General features: G+C 38.6%; 1 protein-coding gene across 1 annotated transcript in view; it reads right to left on the bottom strand.

Moving 5' to 3' along the window:
- Window positions 1-5980: 5980 nt before the first annotated feature.
- F8 (coagulation factor VIII) overlaps window positions 5981-22977 on the bottom strand; it is a 382001-nt gene continuing 365004 nt past the window's right edge. The window contains exon 26 of the mRNA XM_058291449.2: window positions 5981-9005. Coding sequence (XP_058147432.1) covers window positions 8850-9005 — 156 coding nt within the window. The 3' untranslated portion in view covers window positions 5981-8849. The remainder of the gene's footprint in view (window positions 9006-22977) is intronic.

The raw sequence follows: 22977 nt of genomic DNA on the forward strand, positions 1-22977 counted from the left end.
TTTTGTTAGTTATTGTCTGGGTCTCCACCCACTGAGATAACACACTGTGACCACACGAACACATTCATATACAATAAAGGCATGCCCCAGGTGCATCCTTCTCCACACATACCCCGCCCCCCACACACCCTGCACCAGTAACCCTCTCCTGCCATAGTTGCTAAAAGAACACTCACACAATTGTATTCTCAACCACAGTCCTCTGCCTCCTATGCTGTTAATCCATGTCCTTGTGGATGTGAACCCATTGTAAATAGGACCTTTTTAAGATGTTATTTTTAGTAAGATATGGGCTAAATGAATGAGGGTGAGTCTTAATCCAATTACCAGAGGCCTTATAAGGAGACCTGGGAAATCACAGAAGCTAGAAAGGAGAGGGCTTTGTCATGTACCACGAAGCAGAGATGCAAGCCAAGGAACCCCAAAGATTATGTCAAGCCAGCACCGGAATGCTATTTGTTTTAGTTTGCTAAAGGCTGCCAAGTAATATACCAGAAATGGATTGGCTTTCACAATAGGGATTTATTAATTTAAAAGCTTGCTGTTCTGAGACCTTGAAAGGTTCTCAAGAAAGAAGATGCTTTCTTCCCGAGATGGCAGCTGTGGGTTATCAGGTACATGGTGTGGTCTGCTTGTCTCTCCCCTCTCCTCCATGCTTTGTTGCTTTCAGCTTCTGGCTAAAGTGACTTCTCAGCTTCTGTGTTCCATTGATTTCAGTTTCTGGCTCCTGGGATCTTCTCTCTCAGCTTCTGGGTTCCTCTCTGACTGCAGCTTTTTTCCCCATGTCTTCAGCTCTTTATTCCTACATTTATAAAGGACTCTAATAAGAGAGGATTAAAACTCACCCTGGGTCATGCAATCTAATCAAAGACACTTGACTGAGGTAATTTAATTAAGAGATCCCACCTAAAATAGGTTAACACACTCAGGAATGGATTAACCCTAAAGACATAATGTTCCAGGGTCCACAAAATCTTCAAATTGCTACACTATTCTTGGGGAAGAAAGTATGGTCTTGCCTCATGCCTTGATTTTGGGCTTCTAGCCTCAAAAACTGTCAGGTGGAAGAGGATGTGGCTCAAGTGGTTGAGCTCCCACCTCCCACATACAGGTCCTGGGTTCAGTTTCTGGTGCCCCCTGAGAAAACAAACCAAAAAAATGAAGAACAAGCAAAACAAATGAAAAAACCAACTCAGGGAAGCTGATGTGGCTCAGTGGTTGAGAGCCAGCTTCCCTCATACAAGGTTCTGGGTACCTGGTGCCAGGTACCTCAAAAACCAAAAACCAAAAACCAAAAAAAAAGAACAAACTAAAACCAAAAATAAACAAAACAAAGCAACAACAAAAAAACCTGTCAGCTAATAAATGCTGCTTGTTTAAGTTAGCCTACTGTATGGTATTTGTCATAGCAGCCTGGAAAAATAGAGCAGTTTTGGTGCCAGAAATGGGGTGCTCAGAAACAGCTTTAGAGGTTGGGAGAATTGTGAGACACTTGGTAGAAATATGAAAGTTAAAAGTGTTTCTGGTGAGGCTGTAGGAAGAAATTATGAATGTGTTCATTGAAATAGAAGGAAAGGAAATCCTTGTTATAAAGTGGCAGAGAATTTGGCAAAATTGTTTTCTGATGTTGGATGGAAGGCAGAACTTGTAAGTGATGAATTTGGATATTAAGCTAATGATATTTCCAAGATAAGTGTGGAAGATGTAGCCAGGTTTCTACTTTCTGCTTATAGTGAAATGAGAGAGAAAAGGATAAACAGAGGACTGAACTCTTAAGCAACAAGGAGCCAACAATTGATGATTTGCAAAAGTCTGATCCTATCCACATAATGTGCTCTGAGACTAAGGCCAGAAGAGGCTTGACCAGTGCCTTCTCTGGGCCTGGGAGGTGATTTCTCAGAGAATACGACTCCATCTGAGGGTTTAAGTGAACAATGCTTTGCTAAGAAAGATAGGTATATGGCTCATGGATCCAGTCAGCCATCTCAGAGAAAGTGAATGAATTAACTTTAAGGACCTAATTTTCTGGAGTCCATTCAGCTTCAAACCATCACAGCAGCCTAGAATTTTCTAGGGTTTTCTAAGTCAGTTGCTACTTATATATCTTCTTTCTACCTTCTAAAATTTTGTTGATCTTGTCACTTCTTCCTTAAGGTTTTGTGCAACCCCTAGTTTTTTTTAAATGATTATATTATTGGCATTTCAGAAGGGAGTGAAGATTAAGGCTTTCATTCAATTTACCACCTTTAACTGGAAGTCTTCAGGCAATTCCAAAACAGTGATATAAGGCTACTGTAGGAGTATCAAGGAGGAGGGCCATGAACCAGTACCAGCAGGATTCATGGGAAAGGGTGGGAAAAGCTCCCCAGTGGAAGTGACATTTAAGTGATTTTTAAACTGCAACCTAAAGGATGAATAAGAGTTAGATGAACTGATGAAGGGGCAGGGAGAGAGGAGAGACTGATACAGTGTTATAAAATACTGGAGTCGAGAGAAAATGGCAAATCAGGGAAATTAGAATAAGTCCCATATCAAGGTGAAAGTTCAAGGAGTGATGAATGATGACGCTGGATGAAAGGTGAGCAATATTTAAGAGGTAAAAAAAAGATAGCATTTTTTGAAAAGATGCAGTGAAGGAGAGGGCAGTGTCAAGGATAACACTCAAGTTCTGGTTTGATAAACTGGGTGGATAGTCATGTCAAATACTGAGTGAGAAAACTGGCAGTTTAGAGGGAACATGAGAGGGAAGATATACAGTTCACCATGGATATTTAGATCTTGAATATAGACAAGGTGTACACATGTGTGCATGCTCTTGTGTGTACAAACTTTGGCTGGAAAAATTATTGGGATACATTAAGAAAGCATTTTCTTTATGCCTCTCTAAATGTTTCTTTACTGTCTCGTTGGATTGAGGATTGCAATTGAGAATTATAAAGCTTAGAAAGTACTCTGTGCATTGCAAATGATAGAAACTCAACGAAACTAGTTTAGGCCCTGTGGCAATTTGATATTATTTATGAATTCCAAAAAGAGATATTTGATTATGTTTGTAAATTGGTCTGTTTCTCTGGGTGTGATACCCCTTTGATTGTATTAAATTCAGAGGTTTCACTTTTACTTTATTAAATCAAGGTTAGGGCTTTAATTTGACCATGTCATTAGGGTGACTCATAGAAGAACTCAGAGGAAGAGAGACAGCTCCATAGACAGAGGCCTCGGGAAGAGATGAGCCATTTGCCTGATAGTTTTCAGCTGACCATGTGAAGAACAACAGAGCAGCTGAGCCTGGAAAGAAATGCCCCTGGAAGAGAGATGAGCCTTATGCCAGCCCACAGCTGAGATTGGAAGAAGCTGGAACCATGGAGCCTTAAGAGGAAAGAGGAAGGCTGAATCCTCACAGACATTGCCTGCCATCTTGCTTCAACATGTGGCAAATGACTTTGGGTGAGAAAGTACCTCTACTGGTATATTGAGTTGAACTCTTAGGGCCTTGTGACTATGAGCTTCTACCCCAAATAAATACCCTTTATAAAAACCAACAGATTTCTAGTACTTTGCATCAATACCCCTTTAGCTGACTAATACAGGCACAAAAGGGAATCTTGGTTCACAAAACATGGACCAAATAGGAATATTGTGGAAATGGAGAGGGGTAGTTTCCCAAAGGAATAGATGCTAGGTAGACAAAGAAGAGGTGACTACCATCAATATCACTCTCTTTCTTCTTTGTAAATGATCTATTCTTTTGACAGGGTATTTTGAACATTTTATCTTTCTTTACTTGTAGAAATAGAAAATTATAAGGACCAAAATCTCAGCTTTGGTTAACAATATGGATGAAATATTGTTCTTTAAGTACCATATGTTTGAAAGGCACTTAAAGAGAGACTTTGTGAAAAAGAAGTTGTTGACACATGTTTCTGGGAGTGCTGTGTTAGTCATTACCCTTTGTTAAGATAGCTAAGGAAGAAGGTTAGAAAGCATTTACAGCTAGATATTAGTATACATTAAACTTAAATCTGTACTTAGTCTGTATCTTGTAAAATAAAATTGGATTTCTATATAGTCTGTTTACTAAAAAATGTACAGAGATTTCCCATAATTGAGAGATTTTTAAAAAAATATGCATTTTCCTAAGATTATTGACTTGTAATCTTGAAATTATGTTTAATAAAGTGTTTGTGTCAGAAATTCCATTTCTTCACTTAAATTTACATACAAACTATTTTTTTCATAGGAGATTGAATTTGTTTATCAATCCTCTGATAATTATCTTGCTATCACCTCAGCAATCTTATAATGAACTCAATCACCGTGATAAAAATTGCACAGATTTCTTGGAATTGGCAATAATATGTTTTCCCCCTTGACTAGGTTTATGTCAGTAAACAATATACAGTCTAATTTTTCTACATTATTCCTGGAATTTAACATTGGTAGCAGGTTATGGTTTGCTTTGGTCTGTCTTTAATTCTGCCTTGCACTAAGGGATGTTTGATCTGAAGACTCAAATATGTTCCTTTTTTTTTTTTCTTCATCTCGAAGAAATTTTCTGCTACTGTTTTCTTTGACCAAACTCTTTCTGAACTTTAATTCAGGAACTTTCACTCTCTCAAACTCTTCTCCTGGGATCAAGGCTCTATTTCTTATTTCTTTTGTTTTATTTCCCCTCTCATAAATTACGTCACTTTTTACTCTCAATTCAATTTAATCTGGTTTTCTAAGTCATTAATTTGGGTTTCTAAAGTATCCATCCTGCTATTCAGTGTCTCTGTTTAAAAAAAAAATCATTTTTCACATTTTTATTTCCAATGTAAAAACACAATTCTCAAACAAAGTCATTTGTTTGTATCTGTCAATATTTCACTTAACTGAGAAAATCAGCAGGAAGACAAAAGAGCTGGTTCTAAGAGCATTTGAGAAATATAGGTTTATATAGTCGATGGGAAAAGAATGCCAAAACAAGATTGTTAAGTTAGACATAAAGGTAATCTTTTACAGGAAATAAAACCTTTTTATCTTTGGGGTTAACTTCTGTACTGGGCTATAAAACAAAACAACTTACTGATTTTTTTTTTTTGTTTTGAGGAGCCATAGATTTTATTACAGTATTTGGAGAAACCAACAAGAAAAATAAACAATTATATGATACTCTTATCTCTTGCTGTTACCTTATGCAGCATTTTTACATAGTCATTTACCTGTAACTCATGTTTTTTCAGCAATGAATTAACTCAAATAAAGCTTCTATATGCGGACAAATAATTTTACATGTTTAACCAGATGACTTTATAGTCTGATAAAGAATTATTTTGTGGAATTAAAGTGAACTTGTCTAAGGCAGCAATTAGAAAATCTTTCCTAATCTTTTATGATGGAAAAATTCAAACATATAAAACAGGTAAGACTTGAATAATGAACTCAATGCACTTTACCGATTATCAATACCTGACTGAACTCATTTCATCTCTTCTGTCAGTTACTCATTTCCACAAAGCCATTCTGTTGAATCCTTGATATTTTATTGTTTCTTTTGTAAATATTTCATTATATGTGTCTAAAAGATAGACTCTTAAAGAAATGAATAATTCTATTATCACACCTTAAAAATAACAAAACTTTGTTAGTATCATCAAATATTTAGTCAGTGTTTATAGTTCTTGTTTTTTTCCCCAGTTTTTGTATCTGAAATAGGATCCAAGTAAAACCCACCCATAGTGGTTTGTTAATATATCTTTTAAGTATCTTTGATGTAATTCATGGAATAAAGATAGTCATGGATATATATTTTTTATATAGAGACCTTTGCCTTACTTACTAAGGTGTTAAGGTAAAGCACAATGTGTTTTAAGATTGATGTTTTATTTCTGTCATACCAAGTGAAATATTAATAAAACAGTCAAGTTTATGTTATCTGGGTACTAAGCAGTGTTTACTAAAAAAATCTGGTTGATTTCTTTTTTTTTATAATTGCATATATATTATTTATTTATTTATTTTTGAATTTTAAAAATTTAATTGTCTTTTTAAAAAAGATACATAGATCACAAAAAAATTACATTAAAAAATATAAGAGGGTCCCATATACCTCCCCCACCCTATCCCACCCCACTCTTCCCATATCAACAACCTCTTTCATCACTGTGGCACATTCATTGCATTTGCTGAATACATTTTGGAGCACTGCTGCACTGCATGGTTATAGTTTACATTGTAGTTTACATTCTCCCTCAGTCCATTAAGTGGGTTATGGCAGGATATATAATGCCCAGCATCTGACCCTGAAATATCATCTAGGACAACTCCAAGTTCAGAAAATGCCCCTACATCACATCTCTTCTCCCTCTCCCAGCCCTCAGCAACTACCATGGCCACTGTCTCCACATCGATAATACAATTTCTTCCATTGCTAGAGTCACAATAATTCTATAGTAGAATACCAGTAAGTCCACTCTAATCCATATTTTATTCCTCCATCCTGTGGACCCTGGGATGGTAATGTCCACTTCATCTCTAAATTGAGAGGGGGCTTAGATCCCACATGGTTGATGGATGGGATTCTCCTGCTTGCAGTTGTGGGCACTCTTGGTTCCCTGGTGTGGTGGTTGACCATCCTCACCTCCTGTTAGTTGACCTGGGTAAGTCCAACGAAACGGAGAGTAGGAGTTGCAACTCTGCTGAGGCTAAGGGTCCAGTTGGCACATGGACAATCCAGAGATTCAAGTCTCCTGAGCATACAACGACCCCCGTGGCAACCACAGGTCCAGTAAAAGTGACAGAAGAGGCATGTGTAGAAAGGTTATATCTGAGTCCAACTCCATCACAATCAGGAACACAAATTCCAAAGTATGGCCCACTGGCAAGGCACTGAGCTCCAGAGCCATCTGTCATGACAGTAGGACCTGGGTGTCTCCATAACCCTCAGGAGCATCCCTACCTGGGGTTGTACCTATTTTGGCTGTCTCTGGGATCCTGCTGAGACGTGCTTAAGTGCGACCCCTCTGATGACCTCACAACTCATTTTGAAGTCTCTTAGCCATATAAACTCATTTGTCTTTGCCATTTCCCCCTTTTATTCAAAATCTTTTTCTAATTGCATCACCAGCTGATGATTGGTAAACTTACTGATTTTTGTAAGCTAACCTCAAATTTTAAAGAACCTTAGGACTGCAAATGATTTGCAGCTTCATTAGTTGTGGATTGTCAGTCAACTACACTATGACAAGTAAATTACAGTCCCAGAGAGGGGCAGATAAGGGTCAAGCAGACTTATTAGAAAATGCTGTAATATGGAGAAAAAATCCTCTTTATCTTGCCTCTTCTAAGATTGGGATAAAGTTTTCTTTTATACTAGGAGCTCTTGTTTTCAAATCACTATGGAAGGCAAACTTTGGATGCTTTCTCCATTTGCTCTATGGATTATATGGATTATCCTTGCCTGTAGCCCCTGTTAGCATCCTGGAAATGTTTTGGTAGTTGTAACAGGGGCTGGGCAGGCATATGTAAGGATCAGTAAACCCTTGAGAAATTCATGGTGGGTTCCCTCTTGTGTGGTGGATATGGCAGACTGAAGTGTTTTCTCTCTACTTTTGCCCGCTTAATTTTCTTCTGTGACTCCTTGATGTTTCAACTATGTAGATGGGATTTCTTTTGTGTCCTTTCAGCAGGAAATTAGGAGAAGAAGGGAGTAAAATAATTGCATTATTAGAATGATAAATGTTGTATATCCTATCCTAGATAGCCATGGATTTTCATTTCCCCCCAGAGATATTAAAAATCTGTCATTTAGAAGTTTATTATGATCATTACTTTTCTTGACCATTACAAGTTTCAAAAGGACATTGTTATTTTATTTCAAGGTTTCCAATATTTCTGTTACCCTAAACTATTTTTTTTGGTGGTCAGAATTAAGGCCAAAGGGTTTTCTACTTCCTTCTGAGATTAAATAACACCGTTTTAAGGCTACCACCTCTTTAAAAATCTGATTAACTCTATGGACACTTTTTGTCAGGAAAATGAGCATATACATGCACACATAATGTTTTATAAAATTTCAGGGGATTCGGGGGCTCTTGGACCCCATTTTTGAGATTTGTTTTAAGAGCACTAATTATGGAGGTAAGAATGTACCACTAACAATACCCCAAAGTGACTAAATAAGAAAATGATACCTATCTATAAGGTGGCAAAAATAGACTTTGAGGTAGTAACAGTTCTTATACTATCTCCATCTTGCAGATTGACTAAATGGGGCCTTTTGACCTCAAAACGTGGTTAAAATCTTTCTAGTGGAAAAATTCAGCTCAGTTTATTTTGCACCATGTACAGAAAACTGAGTATAGAAAATTTAGGCAACAAGTTATTTGTATCTGCTTGTTTTGTTTTGCTAAAAGGACTTGATTGCATTTAATTTTCTATCCTTTCCATTTTTGACTCAGCTAATAAATGAGAGTTTTATTTTAAAAGCACGCAGCCTAATCTGAATATCTTTCACCACTTTGTTTTTCCACAGTGAAAGAAGTGATGGCTCTGTGAGAGACCTAACGTAATGCTTTTCAAATAACTTATCTCCTCATTTCTTTTTGCCTAACCACACTGTGGATCAATCTGAGAGCAGCTGCAGCAAATGGGTAAGAGTTAAGTGAGATGAAAGCACACCCAGGGAAAGCAGGATTAATGACAACTTGGGAGGCTTCAGGGCAGTGTCTGCTATGACTGACATCTCCTGATGGTGCCATGGGACCCAGAGGCCGGGTACAGAGGTAGAAGGCAAGTCTGAGAGAGATGCTGGACTATAGCATAGGAGGGAGGGGTGAGGGGACCAGCAAGGGCTGCCGCAGAAGCCCTCAGTAGAGCTGTTGTGCCTCACAGCCCAGAACCTCCAGCCTCAAGGCAATTTGGTGCACCCAGCTCTGGGGGTGGATTCTAAGGTATCGAGTCAGCAGTGGTGGGTCTAGAGAGTTCACCACAGGTGTGAAGGAGTCTTGATTTCCTTGAAAAACCTGAAAGAGGAAAGATAGCATTTATCAGTTGTTTGACAGGAAAAATAGTATAATGTTCATATACTGCCCCTGGCTTCCTCAAACCCATCAGCTTCCCACTGTCAGCCACTCACCCATAGCTTCTCCCCCAATATAGCCCCTCACCCTCCTTGGCATCCATCACAGTGCTTGCCACAAAGCGCTGGCTTTTTCTCCAGTTGTATAGTCCATGCTCCCACTACTCCAGGATTGACCCTCAATTCCCACACATATGGGCCTGGGAAAGGCACTAGGATTAAAAGCATCCTGCTTGTCTGATGTGGAATCCTTTATTCCATTTATGTCTCAAATCTGGAATGCTAGTAGTCAGATAAGCTAGTTTCACACATATAGGTAGACTTTAGAATGACAGCAAAAGCAAAAGAGATAGGCATGCACTCTAGTGTAGCCCTGGGACATTGGCAGATGGGGTGACCAAGGGGAGAAGAAAGAAGGAAGAGCGTCTAAGACTAAAGGTAGCTTGCCACTCTGGAAGTTCGGAGGTAAGTCCACCTATTGGGAAAATGAGAGTCTGAATATTTAAAAAGCGTAATTCAAGGCAACCCTGAAGCCCTGGGTTGTTGTGTGGATTCCAAATGATAAGAATAAACAGGAGTCTTGGAAAAATAAGAACAGCATGAACAGGTGACATCCTATCATAATGTGAGCTCTTGCAAGGACAGTCAGACCTGATAGATCTCAATGTAATTCAAGTGAAAGGAGATAACCCACCACAATAATTGGCAAGAAGTGGTTAAACAGCAACAAAAGGGATCCTGCTTCCTAAGGCTATATGAGGGATATTTCCCTGAAAGAGTCCTGCCAAGTGTGGGCTTGATTTCACTTGGGGTTCTAAGACAAAACGAAAAAGAAATAAATGTTCTTGAACATATTTATTCTAAAAATCCAAATTTCTTACTCTACCCTTCAAAACCTGCCTGCAGATCTGGCCCCTGCCCAAGTCTCTGACCTGATCTCCCATTCCATTTCCCCTATTTTACAATTTGAAGATACACTGGTCTTTTACTTCTTGGACGAGGCAATTCTTTTTAACATGAGAGCCTTTGTATACACAGTTCATTCAGCTTGGAATCCTCTTATTCTTTCTGTCACCTCTTCTTTTATCCATCTTCTTTTTATCCTTTGAGTTTCAGTTTATATGTTATCTCTTTAGAGAGCTCTTCCCCATGACCTCTGTTTATTCCAAATCTAAACTGTTCTTCATTTCCTTTGTAACATCCAATATCTTCTTGCTTATCTTTTTACATGCTTATTGGCCATTCTGTCTTGCCACCAAATGTCAATTCCATGAGGGCAGAGACCTTGGTTACTGCTATATCCTGAACTCATAGAATGTATAACATAACATATATACAAGGCAAAATACCCCATAAACATTTGTTGACCTAATTTTGTGTGTTTCATAAATCCTTCTGAGAAATATTAAAGAAGATGTGCAAGCAATGGAGACATCATAAAGTCCCTGTTCTGAGATTCTTCCACAAATGTTTATGATATACTTGAAGGTTTTTTACATCGTTTGTTAAACTTATTCCTTGTTGATATTTGCCCCCATGGTTTTCTGAAAAAAAAAAAAAAGAAAACCTAGAGAAAAGTCAAAAGAACAATACAATGCATAGCCTTAAATCCTTCATCTGGATTCACCGATTATTAACATTTTGAGATATTTCTCTCTCTCCCTCTCTCTCTTTTTCTCTCTCTCCCACACACATTTTTTGCTGAACTATTTGAAAGGAAGTTATAAACATTGTGGCATTTTACATAAATATTTCAGCATGCCAAAACTAAGAATAAGGTCATTTTTCTTCCTAATCACAAAATACCATAATTATGCCCTACTAATTTAATATTGATACAACATTAATAATATTCACAAGTTTCCAGTTATCACATCACTTAAACAATTTTTCCAATCTAGCATCTAATAAAAGATAACATATTGCATTTACTTGTCATATCCTTTTCTCCTCTGAGCTAAAACAGATACCCTAGTCTCTGGTCTTCTTTGTCTTTCATTACATTGACTTTTTTTTTTAAGTACAGGAGAGTTGTGTTGTAGAATGCCCACATTCTAAATTTGTATGACTGTTTTCCTATTATTAGATTTTGGTTAAACAGTTTTGGTTAGAATGCTATGTAGGTGATGTGTTCTCACACCATCAGATTAGGGGACACTTGATGCCCGTTTGTCCTATTATTAATGATGCTAAGTTTGATCACTTGGTTAAGGAGGTGTATTCCTAATATCTCTACTATAAAGTTAACCATTTCTCTTTTCTAAGAAACAATCTATGGAGTGATACTTTGAGACCACTTAAATATCCTGTCTTCAAGAATCTTTCACCAAATGGTTTAAGCATCCATTAAAATTTCTTACAAGTATAAAATATGATATTGGTGCTTGCAAAATGGTATTCTAATTTGTCATTTCTTCTATATTTGTCCGTTGGAATTCTTGTGTAGAGAAAAGCTACCCCGCCTTTTAGTTTTCTTTACTATGATTATTGGTCTCTGGGTTGTTTTATAAGTTTTGTATATTATAATTCATTCCGTCATTATTTATTTCAATGCTCAAATTGTCTCAAACTTGGACTTAGAGCCAATTTAAGTCATCCCTTGCATTCTTTTTTATTTCATATGTGGCAACAAATACAACACAAAATTTTCTATTTTAGCAACTGTCAAGAATGCAATTCAGTGGTATTAATTACATTCACAATGTTATGCCACCATCACCCACCATCCATTACCAAAACTTTTCCCAACACCCCAACAGGCATTGTGTACCCATTGAACAGTAACTACCCATTTGTAGTCCCACACCAGCCCCTGGTAAACTGTAATCGACTTTCATTCTTTATGAATTGGCATATTGTACATATTTCCTATAAGTTGAATCATTCAGTAGGAGTCATTATGTCTGGCTTATTATACTACACATGATGTCCTCAAGATTCATCCATATTGTAATATGTATCAGAACTTCATTCCTTTTTTACAACTGAATAATATTCCATTGCATGTACATACCATAATTTATCAATTCATCTGTTTATGGATACTTGGATCATTTCTATTTTTTGTTATTGTGAATAATGCTGCTATGAATAATGCTCTTCTAATTGTGTTTTCAGTTATTTTGGGTACATACCTAGGAGTGGAATTGATGAGTCATATAGTGTACTAGTCAGCCAAAGGGGTGCTGAGGCAAAATACCAAAATTGGTTGTTTTTTTGTAAAGGGTATTTATTTGGGGTAGGAGCTTACAGGTAACAGGCCATAAAGCATAAGCTACTTTCCTCACAAAGTCTGTTTTCACATGTTGGAGCAAGATGGCTGCCAATATCAGCAAGGGTTCAGGCTTCCTGGGTTCCTCTTTTCCAGGGTCTTGCTTCTCTCTGGGTTCAGGGTTTCGCTCTTCCTGGGGCTTGCTTCTGTTTCCTCTATGAGCTGACTTCCCGGGCCTCTAGCTTAAGTCTTCAGCATCAAACTCCAACATCAAAACTCCAACATCAAAAACCCTCAACTCTGTCCTTTGCTTTGCCTTTTATCTGTGAGTCCCCACCCACCAAGGGGTGAGGACTCAACACCCTTCTGGCACAAGACGTTTACATAATTACTTTTTTTTTGGTATTTTTTTAAATTCATTTAAAAAAAATTACATTCAAAAAATATGAAGTCCCATTCAACCCCACTGCCCCCACTCCCCACTCCCCCCACAGAAACACTCTCTCCCATCATCATGACACATCCATTGCATTTGGTAAGTACATCTCTGGGCATCGCTGCACCTCATGGTCAATGGTCCACATCATAGCCCACACTCTCCCACGTTCCATCCAGTGGGCCCTGTACATAATTACTTGATCAAGTAAACCTATGAATCCGATATAATCTAATATGCCCAGAGGAAAAGACCAGTTTACAAACATAATCCAATATTTCTTTTTGGAATTCATCAATAATATCAAACTTCTACATACAGTAATTTTGTATTTGCTGTCTGAGGAACTGCCAAACTGTTTTAAACAGTGGCTGCGCCATTGTAATTCCCAGCAACATTGTATAAATGTTCCTATTTCTCTGCATCCTCACCAACACTTGTGATTTTCTGTTTTATTAATACTAGCCATCCTAGTAGGTGTGAAGTGGTAACTTATTGTGATTTTGACTTGCATTTCACTAATGGTTAATGATGTTGAGCATCTTTTCATGTGCTTATAAGACATTAGTGTATCTTCGTATGAGAAATATCTATTGAGATCCTATGCCCACTTTAAAATAGGGCTGTTTTTCTTTTTATTCATAAGTTGTTTTTCATATTCTGGATATTAGACCCTTATCTGATATATGGTTTCCAAATATTTTCTCCCACTCTGTAGGTTACCTTTCAACTTTCTTGGTAATGTCTTTTGATGCTCAAAGTTTTAAATTTGGATGAAGTCCAATTTATCTTTTTTCCTTTTGTTGCTTGTGCTTTTGGTGTAAAATCTAAGAACCTAATGCATAATACTAACTCCTGAAGATATCCCCTATGTTTTCTTCTAAAAAATTTACAGCTTTAGCTCTTATGTTTAGGTCATTGATGCATTTGAGTTAATTTTTCTATATGACGTGAGGTCGAGCTCTACTCTCAATATTTTGCATGTACTTTTGCAATTTTCCCAGCACAATTTGTTGAACAGACTGTTTCCCCCCATTGAATGGAATTGGAACCCTTGTAAAAAATTAATTGGCTATAGATGTAAGGGTTTATTTCTAAAAATCTTGATTCTATTTCATTGATCTCTTTCTATCCTTATGCCAGTTTTGAAATCAGTGAGTGTGAGTGGATCAAATTTGTTAATTTTCTGGGGGATTTGGCTATTTGGGGCCCCATTCCCTTCATATGAAATTGATGATTGACTTTTCCATTTCTGTGAAGAAGGCTGTTGGAATTTTGATCGGGATTGTGTTGAATCTATAAATCACATCGTGTAGTACTGAGTTCTTAACAATATTGAGTTTTCCAATCCATGGACAAGGATGTCTTTCCATTTATTAGGTCTTCTTTAATTTCTTTCAGCAATGTTTTTTTTTAGTTTTCCATATAAGATTCATTTATATCCTTGGTTAAATTTATTCCTAGACATACTATTATTTTAGTTTCTAGTGTGAATAGATTTGTTTTCTTGATTGCTTTTTTGAATTTTCATTGCTGGTGTATAGAAACACCACTGATTTTTGTGCATTGATCTTGTACCTCACCATTTTACTGAATTCATTCATTAGGCCTAGGAGCTTTCTTGTAGATTCTTTGGAATTTTCTCTATATAGAATCATGTTACCTGCAAATAGAGATAGTTTTACTTCTTCTCTTCCAATTTGGGTGCCTTTAATTTCTTTTTGGCTTAGAGAAAGGCCACATTTGAGCAACAAGGAGGCTCTCAGGAGGTAACTCTTAGGCACCCTTTAATACTAGGCTAAGTTTCAATTTTAAAAGAAAGTGTTCAGGGAAGTGGCTGTGGCTCAATCAGTTGGGCTCCCATCTACCACATGGGAGGCCCTGGGTTTGTGTCCTGGGGCCTCCTTATGAAGGCAGACTCACCCGCATGCTGCGGAGAGCTGCTAGCCTGGGCACCACAGAGTGCCACTGGCCTGCAAGCGCCATGGAGAGCTGACTCAGCAAGGTGACGCAACAAAAAGGGAGACAAGTAAAAACACAGAAGAACATGTGGTGAATGGACACAGAGAACAGACAACAAGTAAGCTGCAAGGAGGGGGATAAAAAAAAGAAAATGTTCATAAGTATAGTCATCAATATCAAGGGTCCATAAAGTGGTCCAACCTGCTTCACTAATCGCTGCCCCTGTACTTGGAGGATTCTTTCTGTCCCATTAGAGAACATGGCAGAGCTCCCCAGGATGGGAATTAGATGTTCTTTTGGTTATTGTGTGGAACTCCACCCACTGTGACAATGCCCCATTAACACTTGAACTCTTTCATATGTCTTATAAGTATGCCCCAGGTGAACCTCCTCGCATACATCCCCCATCACTGACACCCTGTGCTGATGATCTTCCCCTTCCACAGTTGTAACTCTTCTGTGATTCAAAACTTCTTCACAAATGAAGCCATCAAACTAACTGAATAAAATTAATAAGAAAATGAAATAATAATGAAAGATTTAAAAATGACAAAATACAAAAAATTAAAAATAATTTGAAATAATAAAAAATTTTTAAGAATACAATTAAAAATAAATTTTGGCATTATGTCTTTCAGCACTGTAAGATCTGTTGTAATTTATTCCCCCAGTGTCTTATTTATTTTCATTTTATTGTCAAAGAATCTTAACTTACAGAAAAGTCATGTACAGAATATAGGGGATTCCCATATACCAAACATCCTCCCCCTTCCCCCCTTTCCCCTATTAATAGCATTTTACATGTGGGTGGTCCATTTGTTACAACTGATATACAAATATTGAAGCATTGCTACTAACCATGGTCAATGATTTACATTATGGTTTACATTTTGGACCATACACTTTTATAAATATTGACGAAATTTAACATGGCCTGTATCCATCATTGCAAGATCATTTAGAGCAATTCCAACACTCCAAAATGGCCCATGTTCCATCTATTCTATTCCTCCTTCCCCCTCCCCTCAGGACCCACGGCAACCACCAAACTTTACTCCTTGAAGAACAAGATTCATAGTTACTTGCAACAACATTGAGGACTTGACATACTGGCCTGTCCTCCCCTATTAGGCACTGCCTGTGCTCTCGAGAGACTCTTGCCCCTCTATCTGAGAACACAGCAGTACTTCCCAGTGTGGGATACCTTCCCATTCATTTGTATTTGTACTATTGACCACACTCATCATCCAAAACAGGGTTCACTATCCCATACTACTCCATTTTTCATTTTCTAGCTTTCATTTTAGTGACATAAAAACCCCTAAACTTTCCCTTTCAACCACAATCACACCCATATATAAGCAATGCTAATTACACTTACTATAATGTGCTAACATCACTTCTATCCATTTCCAAACATTTAAAAACAACATTTTAAAAAATTCTGCACAAATTCAACATCAAGCATTCCATTCTTTACCCTCATTTTATCTTCTTGTGACTTATATTCTAGCTGTTAACTCCATGAGTCTGCACATTATATTGCATTCATATTAGTGAGATCATATAATTCAATATTTGTACTTTTGTGTCTGGCTTGCTTCACTCAGTGTAATGTCCTCAAGGTTTATTCATGTCATCGCATGTATGAAGACTTCCATTTCTTCTTAAAGCTGAGTAATATTCCATCATATGTATATAGCACATTTTGTTTATCCTTCCATTGGTTGATAAACACTTGGGTTGTTTCCATCTTTTGCCAATTGTGAATAAGGCTGCTATAAACATTGGTGTGCAAATATCTGTTCGAGTCTCTGATTTCAGTTCTTCTGAATATATACCTAGTAGCAGCACTGCTGGATCATATGACAGATCTATATTTAGCTTCCTGAGGAGCTGCTAGTCTTCAACAGTGGCTGTACCATTCTGCATTTCCACTAAAACTGACTATGTGTTTGTATTTCTCCACATCCTCTTGAACACTTGTAGTTTTCTTTTTTTTTTTAAAAAAATATATTTGCCATTCTAGTAGGTATGAAATTATATCTCATTGTAGTTTTGATTTGCATTCCCCTGAGAGCTAGTGATGTTGAACATCTTTTCATGTGATGAAAAATGTCTATTCAAGTCTTTTGCCCATTTTTAAATTGGGCTGTTTGTCTTTATTGTTGAGTTATATTATGGATATTAAACCTTTATTAAATATATGGCCTCCAAATATTTTCTCCCATTGAGTAGACTTTCTTTTCACCTTCTTGACAGTCCTTTGAAGCACAAAAGTATTAATTTTGAGGACGTCCCATTTATCTATTTTTTTCTTTTGTTGATCATGCTTTGGGGGTGAGGTCTAAGAAACCACCAACTACCAGAAGATCTTAAAAATGCATTCTGACATTTTCTTCTAGGAATTTTATGGCCCTAACTTTTATTTTTAGGTCCTTTATCTCTTTTGAGATAATTTTTGTACAAGGTGTGAGATACTGGTCCTCTTTCATTCTTTTGGATATGGATAATGAGTTCTCCCAGCACCAATTGTTGAAAAGACTATTCTGCCTCAGTTGAATGGACTTGGCAACCTTGTAAAAAATCAGTTGATCATAGAAGTAAGGGACTATTTCTGAACATTCAATTCAATTACATTTTTAAAAAAGATTTTAAAAATTTTATTTCTTTCCCCTTCCCCCCGCCCCAGTTGTCTGCTCTCTGTGTCCATTCACTGTGTGTTCTTCTGTGTCAGCTTATATTCTTCTCAGTGGCACGGGTATTGTGTCTCTTTTTGTTGTGTCATCTTGTTGTATCATCTCTCCGTATGTGTGATGCCATTCTTGGGCAGGCTGTGCTTTCTTTCACGCTGGGCGGCTCTCCTTATGGGGTGCACTCCTTGCGCGTGGGGCTCACCTATGTGGAGGACACCCCACATGGCACGGCACTCCTTGCGTGCAACAGCACTGCACGTGGGCCAGCTCCACATAGGTCAAGGATGTCCTGGATATGAACCGTTGACCTCCCATGTGGTAGGCAGATACTCTATCCATTGAGCCAAGCCCGCTTCCCCAATTCAATTACATTGATCAATATGCCCATCCTTATGCCACTACCATGCTGTTTTGAACATTGTAGCTTTGTAAAAAGCCTTTAAAAAAAGTTATTTATTTATGTATTTATTTCTCTTTCCTTCTCCCCCTCTTCCCCAGTTGTCCGCTCTGTGTCCATTTGCTGTGTTCTTCTGTGTCCACTTGTATTCTTGTCGGTCACCCTATTCCTCCCACAACAACAACCCCTCCATCATCATTGGACATCCATTGGTGAACACATCTCTTAGCACTGCTGCACCACATGGCAATGGTCCACATTATAGTTTACACTCTCCCCCAGTCCACCCAGTGGGTCATGGGAGGACATACAATGTCCTGCACTAAGTCATTTTGAATGTCCCTTGTATGTGATGGATTGCTTTACTCTTGCTGCTTTCAGAATTCTCTCTCTCTCTCTCTTTTTTTTTTTTTGGCATTTGACATTCTGATTAGTATATGTCTCAGAGTAGGTCTAATAGGATTTATTCTGTTTGGAGTAAGTTATGCTTCTTGGACATGTATATTTATGTCTTTCATAAAAGTTGGGAAATTTTCAGCCATTATTTCCACAAATACTCTTTCTGCCTCTTTACCTTCTCTTCTTCTGGGGCACCCATGACACATGTTTGAGTGCTTCATGATGTCATTCAATTCTCTGCGACCCTGCTCAATTTTTCCATTCTCTTCTCTATCTGTTCTTCTGCCTGTTCAATATCAGATGCCCTGTTATCTAATTAATTTTTCCTTTATTTTGCTTGTTTAAATCTGCTGTTGAATGCTTTAATGAATTTTAAATCACATCAATTGTGTCTTTCATTCCTATAAGTTCTGTTATTTTTCTGTGCAAGCTTTTGAATTCTTCTTTATGCTCACTCAGTGTCCTCTTAAAATCCTTTATCTCTTTCAAATTTGTCTTCAACTCCTTGAATGGATTTAGGAGATTTGTGTGGTTATCATTGATTACTTGTCTTAAATCCTGTGTCTCATCAGGATTTTTGGTTTGTTCCTTTGCCTGGGATATCTCTTCCTGATTCTTAATATAGCTTGTAATTTTTTTCTGATGTTTAGGCATCTGAATATGTTGGTGAATTTACTGATGGTCAATTTCTCTCTCTTGCCTAGTGGTTTTGTTTCATCATTTTTCTTTAATTTTGGGTTCAGCTTATTCTAAGTTTTTATATTTCCCAGCTTAGGTTATCAAAATAAGGCCAGGGGTTCACTAATGGGTTATAGAGCTGATCCAAGGGGTCTTGGAGAAGAGACTCCTAAAAGCAGTTTTTCTCCTTGCAGTTTCCCAACCAGTCAGAAGATGGCATTCTTTGATGAATCTTTCCACTGAGGTGTCTCTTTCAACTTCCACTTGCCCATCATTCTGATCTGGTCACAAATGATACTCTAAGCAGACTCTGCAGGCCAAATTCGCTGAAGAGAAACCTCTCTGCCCTCTGCCATACTCTCCCTTTTCCCAAGGGGGAAGATGACTGTTCCCCTCTCAGATGGCTGCACTGAGCTATGGGATTTATCCAGGATGTTTGCATTGAGGGTACTGGATGGGTGCTGTTCCTACCCACAGTGGCTAGTTACTTGTTTGTTTATTTTTCTGCTGCTTCATCTTTCTGTCCCTCACTCTCCTGGACGATGCGCAGCACTCTCCTGGTCTTCAGATTCCCAAAACAGCTCCCTTGGACAGCTTTTTCCCCTTCCCCCATTGTTTTTGTGATAGTTGAGACCTGCCTACCTACTCTGATGCCATCTTCCCAGAAGTCCAATTAATTTACATTTAATGTAACTACTGGTAATTCAGAACTTTCTTCTGCCGGGTATCTATTTTGCCTTTGTAAGTTTTATACCTTTTTGACCTTCAATTCTACTGTTAATGCCTATTTTCATATTTATTTGATTTCTTCTACTTTATCATTTTTGGTTCCTTCTCATTTAATTTTGTATATATATTTCAGATATTTTCTTTGTTGTTACCATGGGACATATTTTTAACATCTTAATAAGTAAGAACAAAGTTTGATTTGGTACCAACTTAAATTCAATAACATAAACAAACACTATTCCTACACCCCCTCAACACCCCTTCATGTTGTATTTGTCACAAATTACATCTTTATAAATCTTTATACATTGTATTTCTAAAACCATAGCTTTATCATTACTTTCTTTTTTTTTTTAAAGATTTATTTATGTATTTATTTATTTTTTCTCTCCCTGCCCCCACCCCGGTTGTCTGCTGTCTATTTTGCTGCGTCTTCTTTGTCCGCTTCTGTTGTTATCAGTGGCACGGGAATCTGCATTTCTTTCTGTTGCGTCTTCTTGCTGTGTCAGCTCTCCGTGTGTGCGGCACCACCCCTGGGCAGTTCGCACCTTCTTTCGCGCTGGACGGCTCTCCTTATGGGGCGCGCTCCCTGCGCGTGGGGCTCCCCTATGCGGGGACACCCCTGTGTGGTACAGCACTCCCCGCGCGCATCAGTACTGTGCATGGGCCAGCTCCACACGGGTCAAGGAGGCCCAGGGTTTGAACTGCGGATTTCCCATGTGGTAGAAAGACACCCCAACCACTGGGCCAAGTCTGCCACCTATCATTATTTTCTATGCACTTGCATTTTAGATCCTGACTATGCTTATGAGCCTGTGTGCCTGAAATTTCAACTATGCCTAGAGCTGCAGGGTGCCTAAGAGTTATCTCCTGAGATCCTCCATGTTGCTCAAATGTGGCCTCTCTCTAAGTCAAACTCAGCATGTAAACACATTACTTTCCCCCCACCATGGGACATGAGTCCCAGGGATGACCCTCCCTGGTGCCAAGGGATTACTACCAAACACTAAGTGGTGATGCAACTAGAAAAAGACCTTGAATAAAAGGGGGACATTGCAAAGACAAATGAGTTTATTTGGCTAAGAGCCTTCAAAAAAAGAGTTGGGAGGTCATCAGAGGCGTTGTACTTATGCATGCCTCAGCAGAATCCCAGAGACAGCCAAAGTAGATACAACCCCAGGTATTAGTGCTCCTGAGGGCTACAGAGACACACAGGCCCTATAGTCATGGCAGATGGCTCTGGAGTTCAGTGCCTTGTCAGTGGGCCCTACTTTGAAATTTGTGTTCCTGAGTGTGATAGAGTTGGACTCAGATGTGACCTTTCTACACATGCCTCTTCTGTCACTTTTACTGAACCTGTGGTTGGTGCTGAGGTTGGTATATACTCAGGAGACTTGAATCTCTGGACTGGCTATGTGCCAGCTGGGCCCCTGAGACTCAGCAGAGTTGCAACTCTCACTCCCTGGTTCGTTGGACATAGCCAGGTCAGCTAACAAGGAGGTGAAGTTGGTCAACCACCACACGAGGGAACTGAGAGTGCCTACAATTGCAAGCAGGAGAATCGCATCCATCAGCCATGTGGAATCTAAGCCTCCTCTTGATATAGAGGTGGAGTGGACATCACCATCCCAGGGTCCACAGGATGGAGGAATAGAGTATAGACTAGAGTGGACTTACTGGTATTCTACTATGGAACTATTGTGATAAGTAATGGAAGAAATTGTAGCATTGATGTGGAGAAAGTGTCCATGGTAACTGCTGAGAGTATGGAGAGGGAAGAGGAGATAGGATGTGGGGACATTTTCAGGACTTGGAGTTGTCCTAAATGATAGTGTAGGGATAGATGCTGGTCATTATATATCCTGCCATAAGTCACTGAAAGTACTGGGGGAGAGTGTAAACTACAATGTAGTATCCATGTGGTGTAGCAGTGCTCCAAAATGTAGTCACCAAATGCAATGAATGTACCACAGTGATGAAAGAGGTTGTTGATATTGGAGGAGTGTGGGGGTGGGGTTGTGGGGTATATGGGAACCTCATATTTTTTAATGTAACATTTTTTGTGATCTATGAATCTTAAAAAAATACAATCAAAGGGAAGCATCTGTGGCTCAGTCATTTGGGCTCCCTTCTACCATATGGGAAGCCCAACTTCATACCTTATGGGAAGCCCAACATAAAAATCTTTAACTCCATCCTTTGTCATGTCTTTTATCTGTGAGTACCCACCCACCAAGGAGTGGGGACTCAATGCCTTACTGGCACAAGAGGTTTACCTGATTACTTAATCTAATATGCCCAGAGGAAAAGATCTGTTTACAAACATAATCCAATATTTCTTTTTGGAATTTTTAACTATATCAAACTGCTACACCTAGATATTTGACTCATTTGGTTGATATTGTGAATGGAATTCTTTTCTTGATTTCTTCTTCTGGTTGTTTATTGCTTGATTATAGAAAAACCACTGATTTTGGAGTTCTAATCTTGTACCCTGCCACTTTGATGAATCCATTTATTAGTTCTAGTAGCTTTGTTGTGGGTTTTTAATATTTTCTGTATACAGGATCATATCACTTGCAAATAAGGAAACTTTTGCTTCTTCATTTCCAGTTTGGATGGCTTTTATTTATTTTTCCTTACCTAATTGCTCTGACAAGAACTTCCAGAACAATGTTGAATAACAGTGGTGACAGTGGGCATCCTTGTCTTGTTCCTCATCCTAATTTTTAAAAAAGATTTATTTATTTTATTTATCCCCCCCCCCCCCCAGTTGTCTGCCCTCTGTGTCCATTCGCTGTGTGTTCTTCTGTGACTGCTTCTATCCTTATCAGCGGCACGGGGTATCTGTGTTTCTTTTTGTTGCGTCATCTTGTGTCAGCTCTCCGTGAGTGCGGTGCCATTCCTGGGCAGGCTGCACTTTCTTTCACGCTGGGCGGCTCTCCGGATGGGGCACACTCCTTGTGGGGCGCACTCCTTGCGCATGGGGCTCCCGTACGCGGGGACACCCCTGTGCGGCATGGCACTCCTTGCACGCATCAGCACTGCGCGTGGGCCAGCTCCACACGGGTCAAGTCTGCTTCCCTCATCCTAATTTTTGAAGTATGGTTTTGCACAGTGTAGAAATCGTGGTTGGTAATTCCCTTTTTTACTCCAGCACTATAAATATGTCTTTCCCGGACCAGGGCTATGCACTAGGAACATGGACTGGCAAAGATGTCATGAGGTTTTCCATTTTTAGTTTGCCTTTTTCTTGATTCATCACTCATCTAGTTACTGCAATCCTTTACCTATCTTTCCAGAGCTTTAAGAAAGATAATTCTTCCAGGTTTTGCTTATTGTTGAAAAAATTCTGTGAGTGATTAAAATTCTGAACCCTGGAGTCTCTCACTCTACTGTCTTGGTGTC

The sequence above is a fragment of the Dasypus novemcinctus genome, chromosome X, assembly GCF_030445035.2.
Source record: "Dasypus novemcinctus isolate mDasNov1 chromosome X, mDasNov1.1.hap2, whole genome shotgun sequence".
Taxonomy (NCBI): Eukaryota; Metazoa; Chordata; class Mammalia; order Cingulata; family Dasypodidae; genus Dasypus; species Dasypus novemcinctus.